This window comes from Mustela lutreola, chromosome 4, assembly GCF_030435805.1.
Source record: "Mustela lutreola isolate mMusLut2 chromosome 4, mMusLut2.pri, whole genome shotgun sequence".
Taxonomy (NCBI): domain Eukaryota; kingdom Metazoa; phylum Chordata; class Mammalia; order Carnivora; family Mustelidae; genus Mustela; species Mustela lutreola.
This window is the reverse complement of record NC_081293.1, coordinates 116,905,478-116,918,424: the sequence shown is the minus strand read 5'-3', so window position 1 is coordinate 116,918,424 and position 12,947 is coordinate 116,905,478. Positions and strand designations below refer to the sequence as shown.

The 12,947-nt window shown below is 42.1% G+C and overlaps 1 protein-coding gene across 8 annotated transcripts in view; it reads left to right on the top strand.

Annotated features, from left to right (window-relative positions):
* Positions 1 to 12,947, top strand: part of GSAP (gamma-secretase activating protein) — a 77,826-nt gene that overhangs the window by 51,600 nt on the left and 13,279 nt on the right. For all 8 annotated transcript variants that reach the window (XR_009352806.1, XR_009352805.1, XR_009352809.1 and 5 more), the window contains 5 exons: positions 2,379 to 2,432; positions 7,155 to 7,283; positions 8,333 to 8,391; positions 9,084 to 9,115; positions 11,011 to 11,072. Coding sequence is in view for 4 of the 8 variants with exons in the window: in XM_059170923.1 (XP_059026906.1) it covers positions 2,379 to 2,432; positions 7,155 to 7,283; positions 8,333 to 8,391; positions 9,084 to 9,115; positions 11,011 to 11,072 (336 nt within the window). In the remaining 4 variants the exon portion in view is untranslated. The remainder of the gene's footprint in view (positions 1 to 2,378; positions 2,433 to 7,154; positions 7,284 to 8,332; positions 8,392 to 9,083; positions 9,116 to 11,010; positions 11,073 to 12,947) is intronic.

Genomic DNA, 12,947 nt, shown 5'->3' with positions numbered 1-12,947 from the left:
TAAATAGAGTCAGGAGGGATGCCTGGGTGGCTCAGTTGCCTTCGGCTCAGGTCATGATCCCAGCGTCCTGGGATCGAGTCCCACATCGGGCTCCTTGCTCCGCAGGGAGCCTGCTTCTCCCTCTGACTCTGCCTGCCACTCTGCCTGTGCTCGCTCTTGCTCTCTCTCTCTCTCTCTGACAAATAAATAAATAAAATCTTAAAAAAAAAAATAAATAGAGTCAGGTATGTGTGATTAATTTCTAAATGTTTGGTATACACAGCAGTAGTTATCCTAAAGGCCCTTCTGTCTTTGACTGTTAAGGGTTGTTAAATGCTCTTGCCTTGCTGTCGAGTAACAAGGGAAAGACAGCTCGTCTGTCCGTTCTCCAAGCCCTCACTGTCTGCTTTGAGAGCTCTTGTGAACATACACACAGCGTCTGTGGTGATGGGGCAGGAAGTCTGCAGGTTAAACCACGGGGAGTCAGGAAATGCACCTCTCTGTTTTCTTCCCTCACCACCCAGCCCTGTCATCCTCCATTTCCGTGTCTGGGAGGAGGGAACCGGGAACCCCTGTAGTTCCCAGGGTTGTGTTTAAAGATGGAGCATGTGTTAGCTGGATAGCATCCGAGGGGCTCTTTTGGGAGGCAGCTTCTTACTTTTGCATTTCTCATGACCATGGGGCCGAGGAGCTATTGTAGACCTACAGAGTGAGGTCAGGAAGTCCTGTGAGAGAATAATCGAAAAAACCCACAGTCCTAAGCACCATCTACTGAGCTGCTTTTAGGGTTTACCATGTTGCTCTAAACTTCAGGGTTTTGGTTACCTTTAAAGGTCTCTTCTAATCCTGAAATTCTGAGTCCTTGCTTCTCTTTAGCAATGATGTCCACCATTTGCCTTTTCTTTTCCTAATCTACGAATCCTCTTATTTCTATCCTTTAATAAATCCTTGCTAGGATAAAAAAAAAAAGTAATATCATACTTCTGTATGGAGACAGATAATTTCTGTAAATAACTGAATTGAATTTTTTAAGATACTAGAACATATGGTGCTCTTACATATAAATAACCTGAATTATGCTTTGCAAACAATTAGCCTTGTTATTCTTATTTTAAGATGTTGTTTATAACCTAAAGCTATAGTGAAATTTTAATGCTTTTTTGAAGTATCTTCACTTACCAAGTAGTGGTGAGTGAAACACAAAATACATTCTTAACACAGGCTTTCAGTGGTCACACGGGACAACTCGGTTGCTTGAATATTCTGGACATTTATTTCTGCATTTCTGTGGTGCCCCTTTCCACAGGAATATTGTGTGTCAGTAAAAATCTAGTACATTTGAGTTCTAAACAAACACGAGATTTTATTTCTACAGAACACTTTCAAAGTTATTTCGTCATATATCGTCTACCTTTTTTTTTTTTTTTTTTTTTTAGAAAATAAAGGATGAATTCACTGGTTGAGAGGCTTATCTACACAGTTAATATAGAAACACACTTCCAAAATGAACGAATGAGGGGCCATTTTGGAAGTTTATATTTCTATTGAAATTTTTGTTTTAATGCTCACAGTGTTATAATTTGGATTTCCTGATACAGATTTTACACCTTTCATATTTGCCATGTTGATACCGCTGCATCAACTCTTTTTTTTTTTTTTTTTAAGATTTTATTTATTTATTTGTCAGAGAGAGAGAGAGCACAGGCAGACAGAGCGGCAGGCAGAGGCAGAGGGAGAAGCAGGCTCCCTGCTGAGCAAGGAGCCCAATGTGAAACTCCATCCCAGGATGCTGGGATCATGGCCTGAGCTGAAGGCAGCTGCTTAACCAACTGAGCCACCCAGGCGTCCCACCGCTGCATCAACTCTTTATGGGGATCTTTTATTTCTGGAATTATGGTAGAGAATGAGGTGAAGGAAAATTTTCCATTGAAGTCAAAAAAGAACCCCACTAATCTTGGTTCCTTCTAGGGAGGCAGGGGCCAACTATAATATAATACATTTAAGCAAAATAGAAGTGGGAGGAAGGAGCAATAAACAGAGAAGGAACATGTCCCCCTTATTATTACGCTTGATAATGCATGTGCAATTTGCCTCGTTTGTTCTTAAATGGACATGTGTAAATAATATACTGGTTGCTCTGTATTCCCAATAGTCTTCTCCTTTCCTTCAGAGATTGGCCCTCTATTGTAATCATGACTTGAAAGAATAGTTCCCTTCTCAAGGCAAGAGATGGGCTGGTTCACTGCTATTTATAAACTATAAGGTTTATTTAAAGTAGAGGTTAGCAAACTGGGAGCTGCCCTCGGCTTCTGTCTGTGCAGAAAACACTTCCTGAAGGCTCAAGCTTGTGGTGGTTGATACATTTAGCAGTCCTGTGTGTGTGTTTCTCCCCACCGTAGGAAATTCCTGGAATAACCCTTGTGACGGAAGAGATCCCGTTGCCTTTCATGAAGGTAAGTCCTTCCAGGGAGAGACAAAAGCACACCGTGCCTGGTTCCTTGCTGGCCTCCACACTCAACCGGAGCTCCAGCTCTCTGTGTCAAGGACTAGGGTGGTTCCTCAAGGACTTGTAGACCGTCAGTAGGAGGATGGGGGCAAGGGGTAGGATTCGTTCTTGAGAAAATCCTTCCTAAGGGGTTGAGTCGTCTGTGAGGATATTATTGTGGCACTTCTTAGGAATACTCTTTGGAGAGGGAAGTTTTCTGAAGACAGAGAGTTATGAGGATCAACCTTAACCACACAGGACTCGTCTTTTCCACGGCGCCTCCAACCAGTCCACTCTGGAGTTCTTACACGTGCTTAGAGAACCCTCAGCACATGCACGCACAAACACACACACACACACACACGCATAGCCTTAAACCTGTTAAGTAACCTGGGCTGAGATTATCTAATTTCCTTCTGGTTCTAAGAACAGCTTTTCTGTTTCTCAAAAGTGACCTCCGCTGGCTCCGAATGCGGTCTCTGTGAAGCTTCTGCACACCTCCTTCCTGCCGCTAAGGGGTAGCTATTAGTGTCTTTGTGTAATCTGGTGGTTTTAGAAGGGCTTCTGAGCACAATAGGGAGAACGGGGTGGGGTGGGTGAGTAGAAAAGAATGTGTATGTAGTTAAAAACTGGAGAGTATTTTAGCTGTTTCCTTGAAGCTCCTTTGTTGTTTCTGGCATCGCCTCCTGTTAATTATAGCTTGGTGTGTAGTGGGAAATCTCAGCGTTTGGCAGCAGGCAGCTCACTGTGCTGCCGCTCTCTTATTTACATAAGAGGAGTGGGGAGCCTGCTTCTCCGTCTGCCTACTGCTCCTCCTGCTTGTGCTCTCTCTCTCTGTGTCAAATAAGTAAATAAAACCTTAAAAATAATTATATCACTTACCTCATAGATACCATGTGGTGACTTATGCCGCTAATTATTTTCATCTATGTTGTAACATCCAGCCCCGTGACCTTCTTGAAAGACCTACAGGTTTATAGTAAAATATTTCCGGGTCTTTGCTGAACAGTGTTTCCAATTTAAATCTAAGTGGGTTTTGCTTGTTTATTTTTAAAACTCCATTCCTTTGCCTTCTAACTCAGGGGTTTTGAACTATTGTAGGTTATGGATCCCTTTGACCATCTGGGGCAAGCTGTAGGCCTTGTCCCAGAGATGTGCTCCCACAACTCCCTCCATTCTGCGTGCTGTCATTGGATTCCTAAGCCCCTTTGTGGCCCATCCATGGACTTGCTTTAACTGTTTGTTTTCAGCTAAGAAAAGGGATTATTTTAATGGTGGAAGGGGAAGGATCTTGGGATCCTTGGGAGAGATCTTTTTTTAGGAGCTACAGTGTGTGTGTGAGGGGAGCAGACCCTCAGACTGGTGGGAGGGCTTCCGTGTTCCTCAGACATCGCTGGGACCATAGCGTGGGGCTGCTGCTGCCAAAGTGGGCAGAGCTTAGTATCTTGACCAACCACTAGGTGTCACTACAACACCAGTTAGTTGTGGGGCTAGTGTGCTGGAACCCCGGAGTAGAATGCAAGCAAGCTGCAGTGACTTCCTGTCAGGGACTAACTATAGCCAAATGCTGGCAGAATTTGCTTTCATTATAATTTTTTTCAATAGAAGGAAGACCAAAGGGTAGATACAGGCACATTAATTGTAAATAAGTTGAAAGGGGAAGAAAAGGTGAGTGAGGTAGGTTTATCTGGGAGTGTGATGTGACACCGGGGTTCCAGTTTCCCCTAGAAATGACCTTTTCTTGGACGTAGTTTTTCTTTCTTTCTTTCTTTCTTTCTTTCTTTTTTTTTTTTTTTAACATTTTATTTATTTATTTGAGAGAGAGACAGTGAGAGAGAGCATGAATGAGGAGAAGGTCAGAGGGAGAAGCAGACTCCCCATAGAGCTGGGAGCCCGATGTGGGACTCGATCCTAAGACTCCAGGATCATGACCTGAGCTGAAGGCAGTCACTTAAACAACTGAGCCATCTGGGTGCCCTTGGACGTAGTTTTTGTCTCTCTCAGAAGGGATGTTGGCTGGATGGGCCTTTCAGGCTTCTAAAACACCAAGTAAATATTATTATGTAATTTACCAATACTCCAAAATTCATTTTGAACCAGTAGTGACTGCCCTTTCAGTAAGAGTATGGCTAGTGTGCTATTATTTAATATAAGGGCATTTTTCTTGTTTGAGGCGTATTTTACTAAAATTCTCTCTCTTTTTTTTTTTCTTGCAGTATAGCCAAGGCTGTTACCACACTAAGCATTAGCTCACTTTGTTTTCTGGTTACACATTGCATTTTGGTCCTAGTCAAATCTTTTACAAACACATGTATTTTGGCAAGAAAGTGTATCATAAATCTATCTTCATTGATTTAAGGAAACAGTGTATGTTAGTATATCCTTTGATATCAGCCATATAAACATTTTTCTAGATAGTGTCTTCTTAGGCAAGGGAAATAAAAGCAAAAATAAACTACTGGGACTACATCAAAATAAGCTTTTGCACAGCAGAGGAAACCATCAACAAAATGAAATGGCAACCCACTGAATGAGAAAAGTTATTTGCAAATAATATATCCACTAAGAGGTTAATATCCAAAATATACAAATAACTTATACAATTCAATACCCAATAAACAAATAATCCAATTAAAAAATGGGCAGAGGACCTGAGCAGACATTTCTCTGAAGAAGATGCAGATGGCCTACAAGATGCTTAACATTACTAATCATGAGGGAAATGCAAATCAAAACCACAATGAGATTTCACCTCACTCCTGTTCAGAGTGGCTAGAATCAAAAAGTTGATTTTTGATCAACTAGCCTGTTCAGAGTGGCTAGAATCAAAAAAGTAAGAAATAACAAGTGTTGGTGAGGATGAGAGAAAAAGGAGCCTTCATGCTCTGTTGGTGAGAATGCAAACTGGTGCAACCACTGTAGAAAACAGTATGGTGGTTCCTCAAAAAATTAAAACTAGAATTACCATATGATCCAATAATGCTATTACTGGGTATTTACTCAAAATGAAAATGCTAATTTGAAAAGATACACGCACCCCTATGTTTATTGCAGCATTATTTACAATAGCCAAGATATGGAAGCAGCCCAAATGTCCATCCATAGAGGAATGGATAAAGAATTGGTATATGTATGCAGTGGAATACTACTCGTAAAAAAGGCATAAGATCTTGCCATTTGCTGCAACATGGATAGACCTATAGGTATAATGCTAAGTGAAATAAGTCAGAGAAAGGCAAATATCATCTGATTTCACTTACATGTAAAAGTTAAACAAATAAATTTTAAAAAACATAAAACCAGACTCTTAATTACAGAGGCCTAACTAGTGGTGGCCAGAGGGTGATGGGGGTGGGGGAGATAGGTGAAATAGATAAAGGGGATAAAGAGGTACAAACCCTAGTTATAAAATAAGTCTTAGAGAGGAACAATACGGCAGAGGGAATCTAGTCAGTAAGATTGCAATAATATTTGGTGACAGATGGTGATTACACTTACTGCAGTGAGCACTGAGTAGTGTATAGAATTCTTGAATCATGATATTGTACTCCTGAAAGTAATCTAGCATTGTATGTTCATTGTACTTAAATTTAAAATTTAAAAATTAAAAGCAGGGTCACCTGGGTGGCTCATTGATTAAACTTCTGGCTCTTGGTTTCAGCTCAGGTAAGGATCTCAGGGTCAGGGGATGAGGCTCCTTATCAGGCTTCACACTCAGTGGGGAGTCTGCTCGAGGTTCTCTCTCTCTCTCTCTTCCCTCTGTCCCTCTGCCCACTCACGTATTCTTTGTCTTAAGTAAATAAATCTTAAAAAATTAAAAAAACATTTTGTATCAATACATCCTTCAATATTAAAAACGTGTTAGTATTGCATTATATTTAAAAATGAATATAATGGATACATTATTGCTTCAATTATAGCACTATGTCAAAGACCTAAATAGGTTGCCAGCAAATTCTGTTTTGGAGTATTTGACGACCAAATGTGAAACTAGTTCACCCCACCTTTCTGACGCCAAGGTTTTGAAAGACCTCTTTTGGAAGTAGATAAGCTTAGTAGGAAAGTAAGCCTCTTCCCTGTGCTATACGTCTAATGAACATTCTCTGAATACATCATTGTTAACACAGCCTAAGTCAGCAAAGTGGGTGTCTGGAGAGGAAATGATCTGATGTGTTTAATACAACACGGGGTTTAATACAGGCTTCCCAACTTAGCCTGAACCCAGGCGACTCATACTGGTTTGGGGACGGGGCAGTGGCTCTCTGTAAAAGGGGCAGAAAAGGAAATGGGGAAAGCAAGACACTTTAAGTCTTACTATTTTAGAATTCCTGCAGGAGGGGGCGCCTGGGTGGCTCAGTGGGTTAAAGCCTCTGCCTTTGGCTCAGGTCATGATCTCAGGGTCCTGGGATCGAGCCCTGCATCTGGCTCTCTGCTCAGCTTCCCCCCTCTCTCTCTGCTGGCCTCTCTGGCAATCTGTGATCTCTCTCTCTGGTAAATAAATAAAACCTTAGAATTTCTGCAGGAGGAGAATGCCATCTTTCATGGGAAGAGTTCAGTCAGGAACACTGCCCTCTAAGAGCTGAGGAAGTAAGGCAAGCCCAGCTTTCCGCAAGACTCGGGTGGTCCTTGCTGGTTGGTCGGGGCCCAGGCCCTGCTTCTCAAGCTCACCGGTGCTTTTTGTCTCCTGCAGGTGCACAGCTTTAAGGGCTACTGGGAAAAACTGAACTCCAACCTAGAATACGTGAAGTACTCCAAGCCACGCCTGCTGTATGACAACAGCATGGTCCAGAAAGAATGGCACAGCCTGATCTCAGAAGAGGTTGGTGTGGATGCAGGAGAATAAAGCAAGAAGCAAAAGTATAGCATTTGATGAGGGGATGCCCTTTAGTCCCAAGGCTGGCTTCAGTTTGCTACACTCTCCCCAGCAGCTAGCCCTTTTGCATTGTTGCAAGAAGACCACGGTGCTTTTCTGATCTGTCTTCTCTTGAGGAGGAAAATCAAGTGTGCAGAGGTTAAGAGACACACGCAGCATGTTCATCATGGAAGTGAGATTAATAGCTCGGTCTTACTTGTGTTCTTGCATTACTTGTATAGTTTAAAATTGATTTAAAAAAAAACCTAGGTGTTCCAAAAATTTATGGTTGCTGAGGGTTAGGTTTAGTTGAAAGAAAAGTGGCTGGGGGGTGCCTGGGTGGCTCAGTGGGTTAAAACCTCTGCCTTCAGCTCAGGTCATGATCCCAGGGTCCTGGGATCGAGCCCCACATCGGGCTCTCTGCTCAGTGGAGAGCCTGCTTCCTCCTCCCTCTCTCTGCCTGCCTCTCTACCTCCTTGTGATCTGTCTGTCAAATAAATAAAAATCTTAAAAAAAAAAACTGATTAAAAAAAAGAAAAGAAAAGTGACTGGGACTGATTGCTAAATGGGCGGCACAAGGGAGATCTGTGGGGGATGGAACTGTTCTGTATCTTGATTAGGGCACGTGAATCTGCACCTGTGGTGAAGTGACATAGGACTATACACTCATTCTAGCAATAGCCGCCTCCTGATTTTGATACTGTACTATAGTCCTTTATATCAGATATAAAAAGAGGGGGGACTGGCTGAAGCGTACATAAGATCTCTCTAGAATCATGTGTGGGTGCATTGTCATTGTATATAACACAACACTGTCTAGTTGATTTACAACTTCCAACCCATCTATAATAATTTCAGAATAAGGTGCTTTTTAAAAACATAGGTATTTTGATTGCTTGGAAAGTATATCTCTTTTTTCCAAAACTCTTTCGCTATGTTGCACTATGTCCTTGGTGCGAAAAATGGCACCCATGAAACTTCGACCCTCCACACCTCTGACATGTTCTCCCTTCTAGAAAACCGGAAGAAGAAGGTCTATGGTGTACATGAGGAATATTCGTGAAAATGCAATGAAGTAAGTAAAATTAGGGATTAGGGTACCTAGAAGATGCGTATCTTTTGCGAGTACTCTTTTGGAGACCTTTCGTGGAAGGAGCTTCCTCTCGTTGAGTGTCCTCAACAAAACGATGCTGTCAGCTTAACAATGCAGCCACCTGGGTCCTATTCTTGAGCTCGGTGCTGGAGTTTCTAGTGGGAAAATTGTATGTTAAATTGTATAGTAAAATTGTATATTAAAGCTTACAGACTGGCATCCTGAAGATAGATAATTATAAACAACAAGTAGTAGAGAAGGCCCTTACTAAGTGAGCACTTTAGGGGGATAGAGGCAGTAGGTTCATTTAAAAAGTGTTAGTGGGCTGCTGAGCAGGCTCTTATTTTGAAAGCCCATTTTCTGGATAGATGAGTCATCTTGGAGTGCTACAAGAATAGGCCCGTTCCAACCCTGTTCTATTTTCTGTTCCCATTATTTCCAATAACCCAGAGCTGCAATTGTTCTAAATTATTGTCATTGTTGGCGCTAAAGGGTTTTGAGATTTTATAATCGCCTAATGTGGCTTTTTGCCAAGTTGATTAAAGTGTTTGAGGTTTTCAGCCGCCTGAGAACAGTTTCTGCGGTGGTTTTATGGAGGATATCTTTGTGGGGTATTGTGGCTTTTTTTTTTTTAAATCTTCCTATGTGAATAACATTGGCTAATTTCTTTGTAGGGTGATTTCTAACCTAGAAGCGAGGAATTTGGGTAAGAAGAGATGTGTAATAAAGTCCTCTTTATTTGATTTCTGTCAGTATTTGGCTTGTAACCCTGTCTTTCCTACCGGTGTGGGTTGGCAAGGAAATCACGCTCAGTAGTGTAATGAAGGCAGCACCCCTTTAATATCTTCCTGTTAGAGTGACCACCCAGACCTTTCGGGACAGCTGCTGAATGTGCTTTTGCTGGAAGAGTCCCTGAGTGTTGGTGTCTGGTTTTCATTATTTTTCTTCAGAGCCTTGATCTAATTACCATGCCCTGTGGCTGTACCCACACAATGCACTTCGGGAGTTCCTCTGGCTTAGGGCTGCTTTCCTTCCAGCTTTTCAGCTGTCTGGTCACACAGGGATCTTTGATTTTGGATAACATTTGGGCACTCCCTGGGCTAGGTCATAGGAGTCCAAAGATAGGAGTCTCTGGGTAAGCTGTGTGGTTATAGGGGAAGAGCATAGGCCTGGAGCCAGACAGAACTTGGCTTCAGTTCCAGGCCAGCCACATGCTAACAGTATGCTCTTGGGCAAGCCATGTGTTCGCTTCCTGCATTAACCTTTTCAGGACAAGGTGACAGGAAAAACAAGAGTAAATGGGGGTAGTGTTTATAGCATCTCGTACAGTACTTGGTGCACGAGATACCCGAGGGCTGCTTTGTCATTGATGTGTGAGGAAGAAATGCTGACAAGCCAGGAGATGGGTGTTCTAGAACCACAGTGGCCGGGGTGGGTGGGGAGGCATTGGCTCAGGAGTGGGGGTGGGTGGGGAGGCATTGGCTCAGGAGTGGGGATGGTTGGGGAACAGAGCGAGCTCAGAAAAGTCTTTCCATGGGTGACAGCTGAGGTAAGTCTTGATTAAACACCCTACCAGGTAAAACTGAGGGAAGAGAATGCTAAACGTATGCAGGTACAAGCTTTTTTGTGGTTTTGTCTCTGGAACACTTTCATGCCTCCTAAAGTCCAGCCTCCGTTTAAAAAGCTATTATTTTTCCACTTATGCCACTTATTCCACTTATCCGACTTATGTTTTATAGGCTTGGATGTTTAGGTGTGTTCTGGGTGACCCTAACGGAAGCAATTTTATACAGTGCATTGTGGGACATCCTGCAGCTGTGCACACAGGTCATGTGAACCGTGACAGTAAACTTGTGATCCAGCCCAGGGTGACAGGGTCTTTGCTTAGGGAGCAGCCCGGAGGGAACCAGCCTCTGCCTGTGTTACCAGGCCATCCATGCCCAAAGCCAGGGGTTCTCCCGCTAGCACCAGGTAGAAGCCGCAGGCAGGAGTCCTGCCCAATGGTGGGGGCGTGAAGGTGCCTAGTTCAGGCCAGAAATTTTGCCATGCGGGAAATAGGGCCGGTTGTCAAGGTTTTTGTGGTGTCTGTCACTCCTCTGCCCCTGTTAGAGCTCCTACTCCTGTACTTCCCGCCTGTTTACATCCTGTAACCATTCTCTCTGCGAGCACTTTGGGAACTTGTCCCTTCCTCTCACGTGCTTGGCTTGACGTAGTGTCCTAGGAAGAATGTCGTCACTAAAAGAAACAGGACAGTCTGGGTGAAACTCAGGGCTGCTGGCATCAAGTTTTGAATTGCTTCATCTGAATCAAAAAGCTCATTTGGGCTCCAGGTCGGATTTATCCCGAGGGGACGAGAGGCCCCTGTGCCGTCCCACACAGGGTCATCAGCCCATTGACTGGGGCAGTTCTGTTCTCTTGATGGGTGACAAGTTCAGCTTGCAGGAATAGGTTGCACATTTCATGAAAAATTTCATCCTATCAGCAAAATGATTTGTGTTCCCAATAACTCAGAGAAGGGAAACCCTGATTTCTCTGCTGATTTCTCTTCTAGCCCATTTCCCCAAAACCACCCTTCTTGACTATTATTTTGTTTAATTTCAGAGCCAAGATTAACACCCCTCTTCCAGGAGGAAGACAACCACCAGAGGCTGCTGATGGGGCTGGTAAGTTTTCTGTGGGCCGTTCGGGTGCTGAGAAACCACAGGATCCAAGAAAAGGGAAAGGGCTAGATTGTGCTTCTTGGGCTGACCTTATTTTTCACTCATTCTTTTAACCCATTATCTGTTACCAGCCACTGTAGGCCCTGTGTGCTCAGTGGTAGACAACACAGATACGATTTCTGCTCTTTTCGAATTTAGTGTAGTGGGGGAGACATACATAAATCAGTCACTGCCCAAAATATAGAATTACAAAACATCATAAGGCAATGTACAGCACTGAGTGTTTAAAACAAGGAAAGAACAATGTCTCCGTGGCATTTGTATTTGGCGTTTAAAATACAACAGAATAAAGTATCCTTTCTCAGGAAGTCCTACTACTAGGAAGACCAAAGATAGAGAAATCAAAATAAATGAACGGAAGAGCAGAATTAGTAAATAAATCCAAAATCTATTTCTTTAAACTGATTAAAGAGACATCTAGAAAGTCTAATACAGTATCTTTAGTCCTGTGCAGGCTTAAGAATGGGATAATCTATTACCTTAACTATGGAAGGTTTTAAGTATGAGAAAAACATGTGTAAATGCATATTTATAGAGTTGAAAATTCTAGTTAAAGTTTCCTTGATAAATAGAAATACCAAACTTGACCCAAGAAGAAATAAAAATCCTAGACAACACAATAACCCTAAAATAATTTGAAAAAACTTGTCAGAGATTATTTCCAGGGGCCTCTGGGTGGTTCAGTCAGTTAAGTGTCCAACTCTTGATTTGGGTTCAGGTCACATTCTCAGTGTCCTGAGGTTAAGCCCCGTGTTGGGCTCCACACTGAGCACAAAGCCTGCTTGAGAGTCTCTCTCCCCCTCCCTCCTCTGACTCCCACATACACGCACTCACTCTCTCTCTTAAAAAAAAAAAAAAAAGAAAGAGATAATCTTCCTAAAAGGCACGAAATTATTTAATGAGTTAGTTCTTTCAAACTTATAAGGATCAGATCATACCCACCCTATGTAAATTATTTTTGAAAAAAAGATGGGAAATTTTTCAATCACCTTAAAAGGCTAGCATAACCCTAAAGCCAAAATCTAACAATGACTTTTACTTTCAGTTATGAACATAGATACCATAAGCTCAATTAAAATATTTTCCAGTGGTCCATTTGAAAAATACAACATGGCCAAGTGACCTTTTTTTTTTTTTAAAGAAGGCTTATCATTAGCCAATGTATTAATGTAGTTCATCATATCAAAGAGGGGAAAAAATGATCATCTCTATAGGCATTAAAAATTGATAAAAGTAAAATTCCACTTCTGGAATACACCAAATCAATAAGGCAAAAAATATCCTAATACTGATATTTTAAATCAAATGTTGGGGTCATTCCTATTAATATCAGAAAGAAGCGGGATGCCTGGGTGGCATAGTTAGTTGAGTGTCCAACTCTTGATTTCGGTTCGGGTCATGATCTCCGGGTCATGGGATCGAGCTCCCTGTCGGGCTCTGTGCTGCGCATGGAGCCTACTTAATATTCTCTTTCTCCCTCTCCCCCACTCCTGCCCCATCCAGGCTCTCTCTCTCTCAAAAAACAAAGAAAGAAATTATGGATTCTTGCTATTTTCACTAAAAATTTTCATTTTTCTGGAAATTCCATACAGTGCAATAAGAAACAAAAGTAAAAGAAGATGCTATGATTGTCTAATGCAACAAACAAGATAATCACCAGGGGAAATGGAAAATACTAAGGAACAAGTTAGTAAGCTGGTGATTCTAAATATATTTTCTTTTTTATTAGGATTAACCAATTAGAGAAGTTAATGAAAAACATTATTCCATTTCCGAATCCTTAGCATCTAGGTTTAATAAAATTATAACCCAAAACTC